Genomic DNA, 17788 nt, shown 5'->3' on the forward strand with positions numbered 1-17788 from the left:
GATAGTTGTGATCGCGTGATCCCGCGGTGGCCTGGGCCTGGCTCCGTATGCGATTGATCACATGGAATGTAGGCCCAATTGATTGCTATATGCTTGACATATCTGAAGGAATGCATAGATCAACGGCATCAAGACACTGCCGCAATACAAGCCATGGAACGAGTGCAAAGGCAACTATGGTCAGATGCTCGATCTGCTCGGAGGCGACATCGTCTGCCTGCAGGAGACGAAGATCACCAAGGACAAAATCGAACGCTCTATGGCTTGTCCGGACGACTATGACGCTTTCTTCTCGAGCTATTGCCGCAAGCCGCCAAAGGGCTACTCAGGCACGGCCATTTACACCAAGCGAGCAGCGACGGTGCCCCTTCAGGCCGAAGAAGGTCTGACTGGTCTCAGCTTGAGCGGCGAGAAGGATAGGGATGATCTGGCAAGACAAGACCGGATAGGAGGTTATCCCACACCGGCGGCCGTCGAGCTATCCTCATTTGAGATGCGCGACATCGACAGCGAGGGCCGAACGACCGTCGTCGACCTAGGCTTGTTTGTCCTCATCAATGTCTATTGTCCCAACGAGACCAATTCGGATCGCTTGACGTTCAAGATGGCATTCAATCATCTGCTCGACGAACGCGTACGGCAGCTTATTAAGCTCGGCCGAGAGGTCATCGTCGTTGGCGATCTCAATATCTGCGCCCAGACGATAGATCACTGTGATCCCGAGAAGCGCAAAGCAGAACAGAATCTGGACGACTTTCAAGCCCATCCTGCTCGCGCTTGGCTGTCTGCCTTTATCGGCGCGAGCGGCGTCATGATCGACTCGACACGCTTCTTTCATCCCACGCGCACCAATATGTATACCCGTCAGTGAAATCGAATCTGGCAGACGTCTGCTGACTTGGTATGCAGACTGGGAGACCAAGATCAATGCTCGTGTGACCAATTATGGCACTCGGTTAGACTACATCCTGGTGACGCCCGGCCTACTGCCTTGGATCAAGGCGGCAGACATACAAGCACATGTCGTGGGATCAGATCATTGCCCTGTCTTCATCGACTTTCATCCTGAGATATCGCTAAATGACGGCACTAAGCAGTCTCTCTGGGAAGCTGTCAATCCCGGGCGAGAGCGCGTCGACCCGGTGCCCGACCCGCCGAGAATGGCAGCAAGATACTACAACTCTTTCGCAGGCACGCAGTCTCTTCTCAAGACTTTCTTTGTCAAGAAGAAGGATGAATCGCCTGTGCAAGCACGCACAGTAACGCCTTTACCTGCGCCGGAGATGCGACGAGATGCTTCGACGTCGCGAGTCTCTGAATCACCCGAAGCGCCTACGCTGGCCAGCGCCTTTGCGACAATCAGATCGTCCAAACCGGAACGACATGCTACGATAATGATTGAAGATGACGATGACGATGATGAGATTGCTGAACATCCACAGCCTCGCTCGCGATCCACGTCTACGGCGACAGCGCAGTCGAGCCGACCGCCTGACAAGCGACCAAGATCAGATTCGGCAAGTAGGAGCCAGCCGCCAAAGAAGCAGCTCAACGTCCGGAATGGACAATCCACTTTAGCATCTTTCTTTGCCGATCCAGTGTCTGGTAAGACACGCAGACCCGAATCCGACACGAAGAAGCGCAGGTCAACAGTGCCTGGCAGCCAGAGTGAGAATCTAGATGAACCTAGCTGCAGCGCATCTACGTCTCAGCGAGCCTCAGCAACTGCGAGCGAGACTGCGGCTCAAGCCGATGGATATGAAAGGCTGCCATTACAAGACAGCGACCCGCAGGCGGCATCGCAATGGAACGCCCTCTTCTCACCTCTGGCGGTTCCGCTGTGTAAGATGCATAAAGAACCTTGTACACTCTGGACAGTCAACAAGCCTGGTCCAAACAAGGGTAGGAAATTCTACCTCTGTTCTCGTCCCGTCGGACAAGGCCACGAGGAAGCTGCTAGCAAAAACAAGAACGTCATACTCAATCCTGACTACAGATGTAATCACTTTGAATGGTGTACGAAAGTTTCACGACCTCCAGAGGTCTCTCTTAATCCCGCCCAAGATCGTAGACTCCGTGCTCGGCAGGCCTAGCCTCGCAGAGATCTAGACTAATGCAGAACTGTGATTCATGACATGCGATTTTGATCGCGATAAAAATGGGTTTTCTGTCGACTCGCGCAAATCCATCGAGCGATTCACGATTTTGCTTTCCCACTGCCTTTCCTCAATGAATTTTTCAATCTGCATACTTCCCTGTCCCCTCCTTCTCGGCAGCTCTGGCACGTAGATTCAGCGCCCACTCAATTGTGACGCTGTGATTCCAGTTTGCTCGTCGGAGCATCTTCAATGCGCTGTACCTCGAAGACTCTGATCGCAGCCAGCGCAAAGCATGGGACATGTCTTAGCGCCCGATGGCTTGAGCTACACTGTGTTTGATAGCGAGGAGGTCCAGCAGAGCCAGCCGTTCGTGCCGTATGCGCCATACCACGGATATCATGTCCGCGCTCATTCGAGTGGCGACGAATACGCACGATCAAGGCAGAGCACGATCAGTCAGGGTAGCGTCATCTATGCGATGCCTGCCGATCATCAGCAGATCGTTCCGCCCGGCATGTTGCCTACCATCCCACAAGGCATGCAATACTATAACGTTTGCCACCAATGCCAACGCAATCCCTGCGCCTGTCGGCCGATGTATTCCAGTCAACATGTGTACGATATACCAACCTACGATTCACATTGGTATGCACCCTGGCCTGCAGCTCCCATGTCCAATTCTTGGCCACCTCAGGTTTCCTGGAGAGCCCAGCGTCCAGACGTCGTATCCTCGCAAATCGGCAGAGTCCACCCGAAGAGACCTCCTCGACAGGAAGCATCCAAATTCCAGGCTCATCAGGCAAATCAGCCCGTCAGCGGCACACGCTTCGTGCCAGACTATCGGCCTCCGCCATTGCCGTCCGCATGGGTGCGCAGATACTGCTTGTGTCTGATCACTCACTAGCTGATGGCCTGCATTGCAGGCAATGTGGGTCGGCAACGTCTCGCGCGATACCACTCACGAACAATTTTCGCATTTTTTCCTTCATCTGCCCACGCCACAATCATATTGCGGATCAGAGGAGATCGCTACTGCACGATCAGAGCTCCGCAAAAGGGGAGGCAGCTTGGGACACGAGCTCGACGCTGCCGCGCTCTCCACGACAGGCGTAGACAGCGTGCATCTTCTGCTACATGCAAATTGTGGATTCGTCAACTACATCTCGGCGCTACACCTCAAAGTGGGAATTGCCACTGGTAACGGGCTACAGCTCAGGCCAGGCTGCAAAGGCTCCAAACCGTTGGTATGCCGTGAGCGAGACGATGGCGATAAGACCGGCGTAACGAGTCAGCATGGCTTCGGTCTGCACAAGCGTTTCGTTGCTGCACGCGCAGAAGCAAGGTAGCAAAGCTTTCCAAGCGACTGGGCGCCAAACGTGCAGCGTAGAAGTTCGCTAGATTCGACGCATTCATCCAGCACTGTCTCCTCTTGCTTTCTCGAGCAGCATTTCCCCAGACGATTCTTCTTGCTCAAGGCTCATACTCAACACGATCTCGTCACAGCCGTGGCACGATCGACGTGGAAGACTCAGCCACGGAACGAGACGACGCTCAATCGGGCCTACCGCACGAGCCAAGACGTCTTTCTCATCTTTAGCGCCAATGGCAGCGGTCAATTCCTCGGCGTTGCACGCATGTCAGGAAGCATCGCAGGGTCTTCAAACGTCAATGCATTGACAGATAAACTCCGTGACGAGATTGCCACGCCAACGGCAATCTCACATACTGATGGCGATGTACTTTCGCCGGATGGAGGTGTCCCGGGGATGGTGCCTACAAATTCACCTGTCGTCGAGGAGCCGGTGATCATCTCCCCAGGTGTCGCGCGAGATCTCGCGCCAAATCTCGAAAAGCAGGATCTCAGCGTGGCTAACATGGCTGGCCGTCGCCCGGCAGAATCCGCTGCGACGCGACGAGCGCGAGAGATCGCTGGCAACAGCTCAACATCCACGCCTACGAGTTCTAACACTGGAGGAGGTTCCAGTCAAGCTACAAACACGACCACTGCAACGTCTCTAGCCAGTCTTGTTATCTCACCAGAAAAAGACGAACCCGTCCATCGCAAAGCAGCCGACCAGCTTTCTCCAGAGCCTAGTCGATACTTTGCTCTGGAGTGGGTCGCTGTCCGTCCATTGTCATTTGCAAGCACAAAGCATCTCAAGAATGCATTCAATCGGAATAAAGAAGCCAAGATCGGTCGAGACGGAACAGAACTCGATCCTCTACTTGGCGACGCCTTACTGAGAGCATTTGTAGAATAAATTGTGTTATCGATCACAGAGCACAGTAAATATGCACGATCAGTCATCTGTAATATACGCGGCTACAGGGATACGAGGCGACGACAAATTTGGTTACAGTGACAATGACTTCAGTATTCTGTCAATCTATTTGCTAGGCGTTCTTGGAGATCGGGGAACATCAAAAGTCCGAGGGCGCTGTGCTCGCCAGCGTTGAACCTAGGGAGCCGCCAGGATGGTAACGCACGAACATCTGCCTTAACTTGTCTGTAATTCGCTGCTCATCTCGCTGTTCTGCGTCCTCGTGATGCCACCCGGCTTGAGTTCGCGCCCAGGCAAGACCCAACGCGTCCAATACGGCCAGGGCGGCCATCACGCTGCTCGTCGGCGCGGGAAGGCCATGTGTCTGGCCGGGTGATGTCGGATGCGCGAACTCGCCAGCTTCCCCTTCGCCCTCGGGCAAGGCAGCATCGAGGAAGCAATCGCAACACCGTGCAAGGGGCGAATCTTTGCTGGATGTGCATGCAACAAGTAGCGATGCGCGTGTCCTGAGTATAGGTAGCAGCGCGTGCAACTCGGCAGTCTTGCCCGAATAAGAAATCAGAACGACCGGATCCGTCTTGAGGGGAGAGATTATGCCAAGATCGCCATGCGTCGCCGTCAGAGCGGACAGATATACAGCGGGAATACCTGTTTAGGGATGATGAGCCATGACCAAGCATGATCTGGCGGCGACATACCGAGCGAGCAAAAGGTAGCGACTGTCTTGCGCGCAACCAAGCCAGATTTACCGATCCCTATAAATACGACTTTGCCATGCGCGGGCATTGTCGAAATCCTCGCAAGTGTGTCGGAGAAGGCTTGAGCGGCGGCAGTCGGCTCTGAAACTTGTGCAGGTCTGACAGCCTGCATGACAGTGCTCATAGTATGTTCCGAGATGTCCGGAGCGTTCGGTGACAATCGGTTGGCGAGATCAAGCAGTGCGGCGGCTTCTTTCCTTATGATCGAAGCAGCATAATTAATGATCGATCTGTTCCGTTCCTGATCTTCACGCTCGCGGCGAGCCTTCATCGCCGCTGGTGCTAATTCGACGCCAAAGGGTATCGATAGCGGCTCGCAAAGTCCTGGTCGAAGGTCGTCTTCGTCGTCCTCGATCGCAGGGCTATTAGCTTCGATCGATAGATGAGATGTACCGGGCGAAGATGGCTGTACTCTTGGCTTGCCATGGGCTGGCGAGTCGAGCATGAGCGATTCGACATCGAGATCCGGCTCGCTCAGGCTAGACGGCGTCGAGCTGTATGATAGACCGGGCGATGTCGCCATAGAGAGCGTACCCATCGAGGGTCTTCGAGCGTTCATACAGCCGCTCCGGCTGCCTCGATCGCTGTCACCCATGCTGCCTTCAGAGGGAGCGAAGGACAGCCTTCGAGGATCGCGATCGAGGCTGGACAGCGTCATAACGAGCGAGGGCGGTAAGGCCATTGACGACGACAAGACTGCGGATCGGGTGCGCGAATTGGCCAGGCTGGTCGCGTTCAGAGGCTCGGTGATGCTCTTACTCGGCAAGAGGATGGAGGAGTGTTCCTGGCTTGCGAGTGACAACTCCGTAGACTGTGCTGAGGCGTCGATCACGATCGGATTCGAGTCTTGCATGGTATGTCCTTGTGCAGTGTCAAAGACTGTCGGATGCTCTGCGATGGCTCCCTTGAGTAAAATCGGTGTTTAATGGCGCTATTCTGGCCGAACTCCTGCTTGTTGCGATGCTGCTACGATTGCTCGGATACTGTCGATCACGATTTTGCCGAGGGCTACGTTGCTCTGTAGCAAGCGCACGACCGATGAAGATGCCGTTAGCTACTGTCTCAGCGTCCTGACGACTCCGAGATTCTCTCAACAATGTACTTCCTCTCTGAACTACCGAAACTGTATGTACAAGGCCAATCGTCGTCGTAATCTCGACTGCATCGGACGGGGCTCTCGCGCTGACCTATGCTGACGTGAGCGCGGCCGTGAACGCGATCGCGATCGGAAGGACTTCGATCGTCCATCACGGGACGGAGAAGTCTGGCCGTCGAACATGGGGGCCGCCCGAAGACGAACAAACGGTATCCAGCTGCAGACGGCTCTCTAGACCTGACTCGACCAAGATCAGGACGCGGGTCACAGCGCGGTGCGCCCAAGCTGTGCTTCTTGCCGGATGCGAACGATCATATTTTGAGCCGCTTTAGCCGGACGGCTGCACGCGATTCCAGCGAGGATCGCCGAGCATGTCTTCGACGCTCATCTTCGTCTCGCCGGACGATGGCCGGTCATCTACGCCTCGTCATGGCCCGATAAACTCATCTCGAGGAAGTGGAGCAGGCGCTGCCAACGGTCCACGCAAACCAGGTTTCTTGCTCAATCCTGCTGAGCTGACCGCCGGTGGATCAAGTGGCTCTCGGTCGAACAGCTCTACTTCGCTCAATGACCGACGACCGACGAGGAGTGACAGCGAAAGGCGGGAAGAGCGCAGACGTCGAAGAAGAGCTCAGAGAGCTGCCTCTGCGGGACAAGAAGAGCCAGAGTCGCCGTCGTCAGAAACGCCTCTATCGAGCTCAGATGGTTCAGCAAGCCATCGCGTCTACAATACTGAGCAGCCCGACTTGGCATGGGCAGAGTATCTCACCGCGTATCGTGCGGGCAGCTTCCCTGCCGATTCCACGCCACGGCAGCCATCACTACTTGCCCGCTTAGACGAAGAGGAAGGCGCAGACATGTCGCAGTCGGACTGGGAATCTTATACGAGCTCACGACACGCGAGCATTGATGCTGGCCCGCCGCTTAATGCGCAGATGCTCCAGAGCCGTAACAATAGCGCTAGCACCGCCTCGACAGCCGTCGCGCGCACCGCTCTCGCGGCGCTCTCATTGCACAGCCGAAAGCCATCCTTGCCAGCGCCATCAGAGGACGATACTGGAATTTTTGTTCAAGATGCAGCCTACGCACAGAACGATCAGACGAATACTGCTGAGTATGCTCACCGATCAGTGTCGCTGCATTCGCCTACTTCGTCGATCACCGGCCATCTGAGCGACAGCGATGAGGGTGCTGGCATGCAAGTGTATGAAACCAGTGATATGAAGCAGAAGGCAGAAGAGATCCTATCGTTCTACAAGAAGAATCGTTATCTTCCAGCGCCTGACAGTCAGTCAAAGAACACGCGACTAAAATTGCTCCATCGCTACGGCTTGCTCGATCCGAATCGAAGAGCGGCAGTGGCAAAGATAGCTCAAGTAGCCCAGCTCGTCTTCAATGCTGCTGCTGTGATCGTCACGCTACTCGAGGATTCTCAGCAGACGTTTGTCGCCTCGATCGGATTCAGCCAACCGGCGGGTAGCTCGCTTCCAACGCGGGACAGCTTCTGCCCCCATTCACTCCTGACAGACGAGCCGTTGGTAGTACTTAGGCCAGAAGAGGATTGGCGTTTTGCAAATAACCCCAACGTCAAGTCTGGCCATATTGCGCAATACATTGGCGCACCCATCTCCATGGCCACCACTAGCGCTCTTGAGATGGGTGTTCAGGCGGCCGATCCCGCTGATGGAGATCAGAGGATCAACGTCGGGTCGCTCTGCCTGCTAGAGAGCGACAAGTCACGTCGACGGACCTCGTTCAGTGCTGAAGACAAGAGGCTTCTGACAAGTCTTGCGGATATGATTGCCCGCGAGCTCTCCACCTCACATATGACGGCACAGATAGAGGCTCAAGCGCTTCAGCGGGAATTTCTTGGCGACCTCCTCGCATCAACGGTCTGCAGGCCGTCTCAGGCCACCTCAGCGTCAGACGGAGCGGCAAATGCGCCTGTCGATGTCTTTGAGAGGACAGTCGAAGGCCTGCGGCAATATCTGCCTGTCGACTTCGCGGCTATTGTAGACGTGCGAAATTATCACGCGGCTTTATCATCGCTCAATGACACGAAGTGGGCGTCTGCCGATGCCCACTCCGGTGCGCCATCGCGTCAGTCCCGTACTTGGACCAGCCAGAACGTTACTGGTGTCTTCAAGACTCTTCAGACCGCGTCCGGTCCCACCATCAGCTGGCTCGAAGCCGAGGTCAATAGCAAAGAAGCTGCTGTGACCATCATGGCCTCTTCGACTGATTCTCGGCACAACGACTGGATTGCGCAGATCTCGAGCGCCAGACACAACGAAGACTACGCTGAATGTTTGCTTGCCTTTCTGGAGCATTCGCACGTCCGGTTCGAAGCCAAAGATTTCATACCTGGCCTTAGGCGCTTACTTCCTGCGCATGCACAAGCAGCAATGATGATACCCCTATTCGCCGGCGATGAACTGCAACCGCAGATTATGGTTCTCGCAGCCAGTTGTACCCCACACACCGAATACACAAGCGCAGAGGCCGATTTTGTCAGCGGCTTAGGCGCCATTTGCCTTGGCCAGATGCAGCGACGACAGATTGTTGCGGCCTCAAAGAGCCAGACCCTGTTCGTCTCTCAGATCAGTCACGAGCTCCGGTATGCAAGACCCTCTGTTCGATTTGCCAAAGCGCTGATGGACCATGACAGCACGCCATTACACGCCATCTTACTGGAGCTCGAAGGCATGCGGGACGCACTCGATTCGGAAGACTATTACGAACAAATCCTACCGATGCTCAACACTGCTGCAGTGTGCGGCGAGAATTTGCGATCAGTGCTCGAGGATGTTCTCGACTTCTCTAAGGTCGAGGCGGTCGGCGCGACACCGGTGCATGCTCATCGGAAGCGAGCTCTGACCGAAGTCGATCTGAGCGAGGAGCTCATTAATGCTGTCAAGAGCTGTCGTGCGCGCAAGCTCAGAGCAGATGCCATTGATGATCGCTCTACCGGTGACAGAGTGTCGATCATCGTCGAAACGGAGGCCAAGCACGGCAGCTGGCATGCTCTGGTTGATAAGGCTGGCCTCAACCGAATCATATTGAATGTCACGGGCAATTCGCTCAAGTACACTGAACATGTACGCGCTTGCTCTTCCTGTTTGACACGACGCTCAAGGCTCGCAGGGCTCGGTCAATGTATCTTTGCGCGTGCTGCGAGATCCGCCTGGATCACAATCGCCGGACGTACAGCAAACCGCGACTTCACTTATTGAGATCCGTGTCACTGACACCGGCTGCGGCTTTAGTAGCTCATTCGCCAAGAACGACCTCTTCACGCCATTCAAGCAAGGCAACGAGTTCTCGACAGGCGTCGGTCTTGGTTTGTCGATTGTTCGTGCAATTGTCAAGCGCATGGTAGGCGACATTCTTGTCGACAGTGTTGAAGGCCAAGGAACGACTATGACGATCATACTGCCCGTCCAATGGATGGCTTCCTCGGATGATTCAGCGGTCTTGACGCCGCCGAAACGGGTGTGTCTCACTACTTATGGCACACCTGTACCGTCCGCAACCTCGACCGAAGGGTCGCTGGGCCGCGTCCTCGCGCGAGAATCGGTCCGAGCATCCTCGTCACACAAGGCTGCAAAGCCGCCTGTATCGCGAGACAGCTCTGCTTCTACCGCTCACTCAGGGAGCAAACGCTTTCGTGATGGCCGCTCGGCTGACATTCGAGTGCTCATAGCCGAAGATAACGCGATATCGCGTAAGATTCTCACGTCAGTGCAAGCCTTGCGCGCATGAGCAACTGGGCTGACACTGTGATGCAGGACTATGCTAGCGCGGAAAGGTATCGACTATCGAGCTGCGTGCGATGGACAAGAAGCGATCGATATCTACGCTCAATATCACCCGACAGTCTGCTGGCTCGATGTCAACATGCCGCGCAAAAGCGGGCTCGAAGCTGCAACGGAGATTCGTCAGATTGAGCAGAAGCATTCGCTACGACGTAGCAACATCGTCATCATCTCCGGCGGCTCAAGCGAGCAAGCCAGCTCGATGCTTGCGACTGGTCAGATCGAGTAGGTCCTCTCGTGCGCTTTGTTCCGTGTCTTGTGTTGACACTCGGCACAGCTCATACAATGTCAAAGGCGGCTTATCGCTCAAGGCCCTCGTCGGTGCGCTTGAGAGCCAAGACAATGACAGCAGCGCGCCCGAGGCGGCCAATGCAACGTGAGGGGATGGAACCGTTCTCAATGGCTGATTCGTACAGTCTATCCCACTAGCATCTACTTGACATGACTGTTCATTGCACCATATAGAATGTTGCCCTGCTCGCTTGGTTACATCTGAGGCTCGGAAGCTGGCCACGCCCGGCGGCAGATGCGCACACGCGCAGACTCCGAGGCCGACGTCTCCGGCGCGCGACAAATTGTCCGCCACAGGCAAACTTGCAAAAGAGCAGCTGTTGAGGCTGGACAGCAACAACGTAGTCGCTCAAGTCATATAGCCGTGATCTGCTGCTGCGACTAGCGATCGCCGGCGCTGGCGACTGCTTAAACCTCGGCGTAGACCCGAGCTCACGTCAACTGCAGAGCGAGAAAACTTACGACTGCCAATATTACAGACCTAGGTAGATTTGTGGGCTCATATACGACTCTCCGCTTGCTCCACTACGGTAGGGAGCGAGCGGTCAAGCCTCCCTAAGACCGACGAGACAGGAGTTCAACCCTCTTTGCATTCGTCCTCGTCCGCGAAGCTGCTCGTTTGTGCGTGGTCGATCATACCTCAGTAGATCCACAGGGATCCCCCAGAACGATCGACCTCGCTAGGGGGAGCGAGGCCTCAGCTGCCGAATCAGTCGTCACTACAAGCCGTCCAGCGCCCGCTCAAGGGGTTGGGCGCATCGTCTTTGCCAGTCCACTGCAGGGCAGATCCACGCCTCCGTGCAGCCAGAGCGACGTCCACATCGTCTTGAGCTAGGAAATGACGAAGACTCTGACGGCGGCAACACTGTCTTCAACTACCGTAGTCCAAGCGGGCAAACCTGCTAAGCTCGATGTCAGCATTGAGCACAGCAGCGCTCCAGGGACACCTGAGCGACGGCTATCGTTTGCCCCGGAGAGCAACAAAGCCCTCCGATCATGCTCTCTGCCACCTATCAAGCGAGGCTTCCCTCGTGCGCCGCCACCGCCGGTCTTTGAGACGCCCGAGATTTTTACCGGCTCGATTCTGGAGGTCATGCACAATACGGTGGCTGAGCACGAAGATCACGATGGTCATGCTTCGGTAGAAGACGCTTTCTTCGTCTGTGACTTGGCTCAAGTTTACAAACAAATTGTGCGCTGGTGGGATCAATTTGGTCATCCACTACATGCCAGTGCTGAGCATCGCATCGAACCTTTCTTCGGTATGTCCCTCGCGCTCACGCCAGCATATCGAGTACTCACACACGTACGCAGCCGTCAAAAGTAACCCTGATCCGCTCGTGCTCAAGATGATGGCTGCGCTTGGCTTCGGTTTCGACTGTGCTTCGCATACCGAGATCGCACTGGTGCTCGCATTGGGAGTGCATCCCGATCAGATCATCTATGCCAACCCTTGCAAGGCTGCCTCGATGGTTGGCCATGCTGCAAGCCACCGCGTCAACCACATGACGTTTGATAACGCGGACGAGCTGCGCAAAGTCAGCAGACTTCATCCCGACGCCAGAATGGTCCTTCGCATCCTCACAGACGATAGCGGCTCTCTCTGTCGACTGGGTCTGAAGTTCGGGGCTGCGATGAGCGAAGTCCGCCCGCTCCTGACCCGAGCAAAGGAACTTGGCGTCGAGGTCGTCGGCATCAGCTTTCACGTAGGCTCGGGTTGCTCCAATCCGTTACTGTACGACGATGCCATCCATCGCGCCAAGCTTGCGTTTCAAATTGGCGCAGAACTGGGCTATGACTTTACTCTGCTCGACATCGGCGGTGGCTTCGGCAGCGACAATCTAGAGCTCATGGCCGCTGTCATTCATAGATCGCTTACTGTTCACTTCCCCGATAGACGGAAAGTTCGCGTCATCGCTGAACCGGGACGCTACTATGTCGCAGAAGCGTTCCAGCTTGCGACCAACATCATCGCTCGACGTGGTCTGAGCGACGAGCAAGAGAGAGCTGCAATACTTTGTGAGGCGGCGAATACGACAGACGAGCCCGCTGTCATGTACTATATCAATGACGGCGTTTATGGATCGTTCAACTGCACGATGTTTGACCATCAAGTCGTGCATCCGCGAGTCCTCACCGCCAAAGGCGCAGTCGTCGACGATGGCAAGCAATTCGGTAAAGTACAGCCATGTTCCATCTGGGGACCGACGTGTGACTCGATTGATGTCGTTCAGAGCAAAGCTTTTCTGCCGACAGATTCGCTCGTCGTTGGCGACTGGCTGCGTTGGGAAAATATGGGTGCCTACACTATATGCGCAGCATCTCAGTTCAATGGGATGGCACGCTCGGAGGTGAGCTACACGATCGATGCCGGCGGTGACGATACCTTGGAAGCAAAATTACGCGCGCTCGTCCTGTCATGATGCGAGATTTCATGTTGTCACCATGCAATGACTTTTTGATTATTACACTACCCTCCTGATTCGTCCCCTTGACCCACTGAGCATGCGCATAATCCACTGAGAGTATTCGATCAAGTTAAAAGGTGATGCTTTGCTGCGTCGATTGATAGACAACTGGATAGTACGACTCGTTTAGTTTCGATGTCTTGAACGAATCAATGAGGCCATTGGTCGTGTCCAGAGCACTGTAGTAAGCTCCGTGCAAGAAGCCATACCACTGGTACGAGAGAGCTTCGCCGGCGAAGAGCAGTCGAGCATCTTTGCCTGCAGGAAGACCAGCGCGTAGATTCTCTTGAGAGAGCGGGCTATAACCTGCTGGCCAATTGCTATACGATCCTCTGTACAGTGGATCGGAATGCCAGCGCGGATAGTAGATCGATGTCGCTACAATGTTGGCCTTGTTTCCGTACATGCCCTTGAGAATGCCAACGATTTCGTCTTGTACGTCCTGCTCGCTGCGCGCCTCGACAGCGACTGCCTGATCGCCGAGAGCCGTAACGAAGAGCGTCTTTGAGCCAGGGAAGAAGTCTTCTACGTCGAGGAATTGGAACTGGACATATCTCGCACGAACGGCGGGGTCGACATATAACGCGAATTGATCGTTCGCTGCCCAGAACTTCTCGGTAAAGGTGATGAAGATCTTTGTATAGACAGCCATAGCGAAGCTGTCAATGGCGTCTTGTTTCCATACGGGAAATGATGGGCTGAATGTGACGTCGCTATTCTGTAGCACGCCAACTGAGAAGGTACAGATCGCATAATCGCCTGTAAATTTCTGCCCGCCGGTTGTGGTGACTGAGACACCCGAGGTACTATATGCAACCTTCTTGACGGTTGTGTTCAAGCGCAGCTTTGATGAGGCGTTAAGAGGCGCAAACTCGTGTTCCAGTATGACGCTGAAACCTCTCTGATCAATGGAGAGGGCATTGTCGGCCGAGAAGAGATTGAAGGTGTCGTTAGTATTGACTGATGAGTACGTCCAGGATGAGTCTGACGGCTGTATCTCACGCTGTCAGTGCAAGCAAGTCGTGAATTGCAAGAACTGACACTTTGTGCAAACTCCATATCGTAGTTGTAAGCCTCGACGGCTCTCGCCTCCGGCGTCAATGGATTCCATCCGGCTCTGAAGAGGCCGCCTCTTGCATTGTAGTCGAACTGATTCTGGTCGAGCTTAGTGCCTGCAATGGACAAGAAGTTCGCAAAGGCGTCACTGTACTGATCGTACAGATCGTCGACGCCTTTTGCTTTGCCATTGAGATTGTAGGCTGTAAAGTTACTGAAGTCGCTGATGGACGTCGATAAGTTGGCGTCGAGAGCGAGCCTCCAAATGGGATTGAACCCGGATGACGAATTGAGACCTTGAACCCTGCTCTCTTGTGTCAGTACGAGGCGATATTGGTGCAGTGAGACTTACCAATTCGGCCCACGCTCTACGACGAGGCCGTTGGCCAGCTTCTGGCTCTGCATGCGCCCTCCAATCTGCGGCTCTGCATCGATGATGAGCCAGTCTGTGACCCCTGCCTTCTGCAGATTGATGGCCGCAGTGATGCCAGCAACCCCTGCTCCCAAGATGAGGACCTTGGCGTTCTGCTTTGAGCTGCTCGACGAGGAAGAGGACGAAGCAGTCGCTGTCGAACTGGCTTTCGCAGACGCGCTGGCAGGCGCCGCTGCAATTTGCAGAGCGCTTAGCAGGCACAACAGGCCCAGTCTACCGAGCATTGTTTGCGGCTAGTAGCTACCGAGAAGGTCAAGAGGAGACAGGGGAAAGAGGGCAGCATGTCTGTCTCTCGTGGCTTAGGCTTAGGTCTTATGTTCGATAGGCAGTACGCGATCGCCCTGGCAAACTCTAAAATACTTGTGAGCGTGCAAATGAAGCAAATGTCTGCGCAGGCAGCGACAGCGATCCCGGAAGATGTCTGAGAGCGCTTGATGCAAAGGGCCGCGAGACTGCTGTAGGAGTCTAGCTCCCGCAGCAGAGAGGCCCAGTGACTCGTTCCCGTAAGAGCGAGCATCGCTTCTTCTCGGACTTTACAAGCGAGCGTAAAGTCGGTACTGCTGACAGATCTCCTAAGCGTTACCTCGCCGTCACGCATTGGGTCAGACGTTGCGAATCTGGGCTTGAAGCCAATTCTGCGTCGCTGAGATGGTCATCACTGGCTACATAGCCTGTGAGCTCACAGAGCTCACGAAACTTATGGGACGCAAGTTCCATGCATTGATACATCCAGAGGAACGGCGAGCGAGACGACAAGTGAAGGCTGGCGAGTCAGCGGAAGATCGCACCCGTCGCAAACGAGAGAAAGCAGCCATGCGACATGGACTCTTCGGCAAGATCACCTGATGCGATCACTGCCGTCTCTCCACCAGACGACCCCGGCGTGAAAGGTCAACAAGAGGACTCTCCCGCGCCGGCACCCACTGTGGATGAGCGAAGTCATACGATTCACTCATGAATGCTCGCGTGGCCTACGACAGCGCCCCTATCAGCTCCGCGTCTCGGCAAATCTGGGCATTTTCCGGCTTTCAGAGATCTGCCAGCGCCAAGCCAAGGGCTGCCGAGCAGCATCCCAGATTGGGCAGCCAAGCTTGATGTCTCATCTTCGATAACGAGTTTGTAATACTGAATCCATGCATTTTGAGATGCATTTTGAGCTGCATGATCGATGTGATTGAACCCGTTCCCGCTTTGACCGTCTCAGCCTAGATAAGAAATCTTTTCGCGTGCGCCCAACCTCTTGCGCTCGAGGATCGAACGACCTCTCTTCGTCTTGCACTAGCGGCCTCGCTCGTCTGTCACATTCGCCCGGCAAGGAGCGGAGAGACTTCTTGGGATACGTTCAGGCCTCGTTAGACGTCGATAGTCGCGCCTGAGCCGGCGATTTCACTATCTACGAATCAGCAGATCGGCCTCAGACCTCTCTTGCGTGCACTTAGAGATCTTTAGACTTTGCAAACATGGTCGTCCTCAACTTTACCGACAGTCGTACGTCAAAACTGCCTCAAAGAGGACTGCCGCTAACTTGTAGCTGGTCTCACAGAGGACATGATTGTCAATGCCGGCAGTAGGTCGCACGATCGCGACAAAGTCTTGTTTCACTGATCGTCGTGTCTTCACAGCTCCGGACGAGATTGTCTACAATGCCGGCGACTTTGCCTGGGTTCTGACCTCGACAGTACGTCTCCTCCTCGATGCCGAGGTTTGTCTCAGGCTGATCCCGGGTGACCGCGCAGGCTCTTGTCATGATCATGACACCCGTATGTCTTCACGGACTGTGATCGGATGAAGCTGATGGGGATGCCATAGGGTCTCGGCTTCTTCTACAGCGGTTTGCTGCGAAGAAAGAACGCGCTTTCGATGATCTGGGCCTCCATGGTCGTCTTCGCGACCGTCTCATTCCAATGGTTCTTCTGGGGATAGCGAGTCGCATGCTTATCATTCTTGACCCGACGCTGACCCGTTCCAGCGTAGCTCCTTGACCTTTTCGCCAACCGGCAGCAAGTTCATCGGCAACCTCGACAACTTTGGTCTCATGAATGTTTTGCTTGACGTATGTCCTTTTACCGAGCTGCCACGATTCTGCCTGACTGTGCATACAGGAATCCGCTGGATCCACGCGCATCCCTGCGTTGCTCTACTGCATCTACCAGCTCATGTTCGCCGCCATCACACCCATGATCGCAGTCGGCGCCATGGCCGAGCGAGGACGTCTCGGACCTATCATGGTCTTCACGTTCGTTTGGGCCACCCTTGTCTATGATCGTAGGTCAACCCGTATCTTGTCATGATCATACGACTGACGTGATTCACAAAAGCTATCGCGTGCTGGACTTGGGCACCCAATGGTTGGGCGTACATCCTGCCCGCCCTCGATTTCGCCGGCGGAGGTCCCGTACACATGTCCTCGGGCACTGCAGCGCTCGCCTACTCCATCTGGATCGGCAAGCGTCGCGGCTACGGCACTGAGCGACTCGCCTACAAGCCTCACAATGTCTCTCACGTCGTTCTCGGCACAGTATTCCTCTGGTGGGCTTCGTGTAGAGCTCTGGTAAACGTTTGCTGACGAGCGATATCAGGTTCGGCTGGTTTGGCTTCAACGGTGGTTCTGCTCTCTCGGCCAATCTCCGCGCAACTCAGGCGGCAATCGTTACCAACAATGCAGCGGCCGTCGGTGGTCTTACCTGGATGTTGCTCGATTGGAGGCTAGAGCGCAAGTGGTCTGCCGTCGGCTTCTGCTCAGGTGCTATTTGCGGTCTCGTCGGTATCACACCCGCATCCGGTTACGTTGGAACACCCGCTTCGCTCGCCATCGGTGTCATCACTGCAGCATGCTGCAATTGGGCGACTAAGCTCAAGTTCATCTTCGGATACGATGACGCACTCGATATCTTCGCCGCTCACGGTATCGGAGGAATGGTCGGCAACTTGTTGACCGGTCTTTTCGCCGATTCCCGCGTCGTGTCGTTTGATGGCGCATCCGTCATCGACGGTGGATGGATCAACCATCACTACATTCAGCTTGCCTACCAGCTCGCCGACTGCGCCGCCATCATGGGATATGCCTTCGCAATGACAATGCTCATCTTGGTCGTCATGGTATGTACTTTCGCCGCCTCATCTGCACATGCCGATGTGTGTTTCATTCCCTCAGGATTACATTCCAGGCCTTTCCCTCCGTGCATCTGAGGAGGCCGAAATCATCGGTGTCGACGAAGCGGAGATGGGCGAAGTCGCGTACGACTATGTCCTGCTAGAAAAGGATCTAGAGGCAAAGGTAAGGCTGCTTGCTTTCATGTTCTGCATGACGAGCTGACGCAACCTCTTGCAGTACTTTGAGGAGACTGGCTCTCGCTCGTCGTCTGACCTACCAGAGAAGTCGGGCGTTCAGCCGCCATCAGCACGCTCTGCGCAGCAGCCCGAGAAGACTGATGTGCACGACGATGCCGTACCAGCATCGACAGAGCCTGCGACCACGACCGCATAATCA

General features: G+C 55.1%; 5 protein-coding genes across 5 annotated transcripts; 3 read left to right on the forward strand and 2 right to left on the reverse strand.

Annotated features, from left to right (window-relative positions):
• Positions 1-47: 47 nt before the first annotated feature.
• On the forward strand, positions 48-4360 carry L969DRAFT_92556 (uncharacterized protein; the record flags this gene model as incomplete). The annotated part of the gene is made up of 6 exons (XM_014714455.1): positions 48-68; positions 119-863; positions 910-2016; positions 2384-2967; positions 3023-3401; positions 3603-4360. The coding sequence occupies 6 exons, from the start codon at positions 48-50 to the stop codon at positions 4358-4360; spliced, it is 3594 nt and encodes a 1197-aa protein (XP_014569941.1).
• An 80-nt stretch (positions 4361-4440) lies between these two features.
• L969DRAFT_299190 (uncharacterized protein) lies at positions 4441-6096 on the reverse strand. Its single transcript, XM_014714456.1, has 2 exons — positions 5080-6096; positions 4441-5029 (listed from the first exon to the last, which is right to left on the reverse strand). The coding sequence occupies exons 1-2, from the start codon at positions 5990-5992 to the stop codon at positions 4521-4523; spliced, it is 1422 nt and encodes a 473-aa protein (XP_014569942.1). The 5' UTR covers positions 5993-6096; the 3' UTR covers positions 4441-4520.
• A 510-nt stretch (positions 6097-6606) lies between these two features.
• Positions 6607-12764, forward strand: L969DRAFT_44640 (uncharacterized protein; the record flags this gene model as incomplete). The annotated part of the gene is made up of 9 exons (XM_014714457.1): positions 6607-8852; positions 8904-9333; positions 9380-9972; positions 10024-10275; positions 10328-10426; positions 10704-10826; positions 10915-11164; positions 11249-11603; positions 11656-12764. 9 exons carry the CDS (start codon positions 6607-6609, stop codon positions 12762-12764), a joined length of 5457 nt encoding a protein of 1818 aa, XP_014569943.1.
• Positions 12765-12879: 115 nt separating this feature from the next.
• Positions 12880-14522, reverse strand: L969DRAFT_45716 (uncharacterized protein; the record flags this gene model as incomplete). Its single annotated transcript, XM_014714458.1, has 3 exons — positions 12880-13800; positions 13851-14169; positions 14218-14522. 3 exons carry the CDS (start codon positions 14520-14522, stop codon positions 12880-12882), a joined length of 1545 nt encoding a protein of 514 aa, XP_014569944.1.
• Positions 14523-14734: 212 nt separating this feature from the next.
• On the forward strand, positions 14735-17785 carry L969DRAFT_614781 (uncharacterized protein; the record flags this gene model as incomplete). Its single annotated transcript, XM_014714459.1, has 14 exons — positions 14735-15236; positions 15279-15417; positions 15503-15656; positions 15738-15786; positions 15842-15865; positions 15921-15976; positions 16035-16058; positions 16108-16220; positions 16273-16351; positions 16401-16563; positions 16617-16827; positions 16878-17397; positions 17453-17575; positions 17630-17785. Exons 1-14 carry the CDS (start codon positions 15119-15121, stop codon positions 17783-17785), a joined length of 1929 nt encoding a protein of 642 aa, XP_014569945.1. The 5' UTR covers positions 14735-15118.
• Between the last annotated feature and the right edge of the window lie 3 nt (positions 17786-17788).

The sequence above is a fragment of the Mixia osmundae genome (genome assembly GCF_000708205.1).
Source record: "Mixia osmundae IAM 14324 unplaced genomic scaffold scaffold_2, whole genome shotgun sequence".
In the NCBI taxonomy this organism is placed as follows: Eukaryota; Fungi; Basidiomycota; class Mixiomycetes; order Mixiales; family Mixiaceae; genus Mixia; species Mixia osmundae.

Coding starts and splice junctions, on each gene's coding strand:
- L969DRAFT_299190 (XM_014714456.1), bottom strand. CDS start 5,992: ATGCAAGACTCGAATCCGATCGTGATCGACGCCTCAGCACAGTCTACG. Junction 5,030..5,079: donor CGCTACCTTTTGCTCGCTCG/GTATGTCGCCGC, acceptor ATCCCTAAACAG/GTATTCCCGCTGTATATCTG.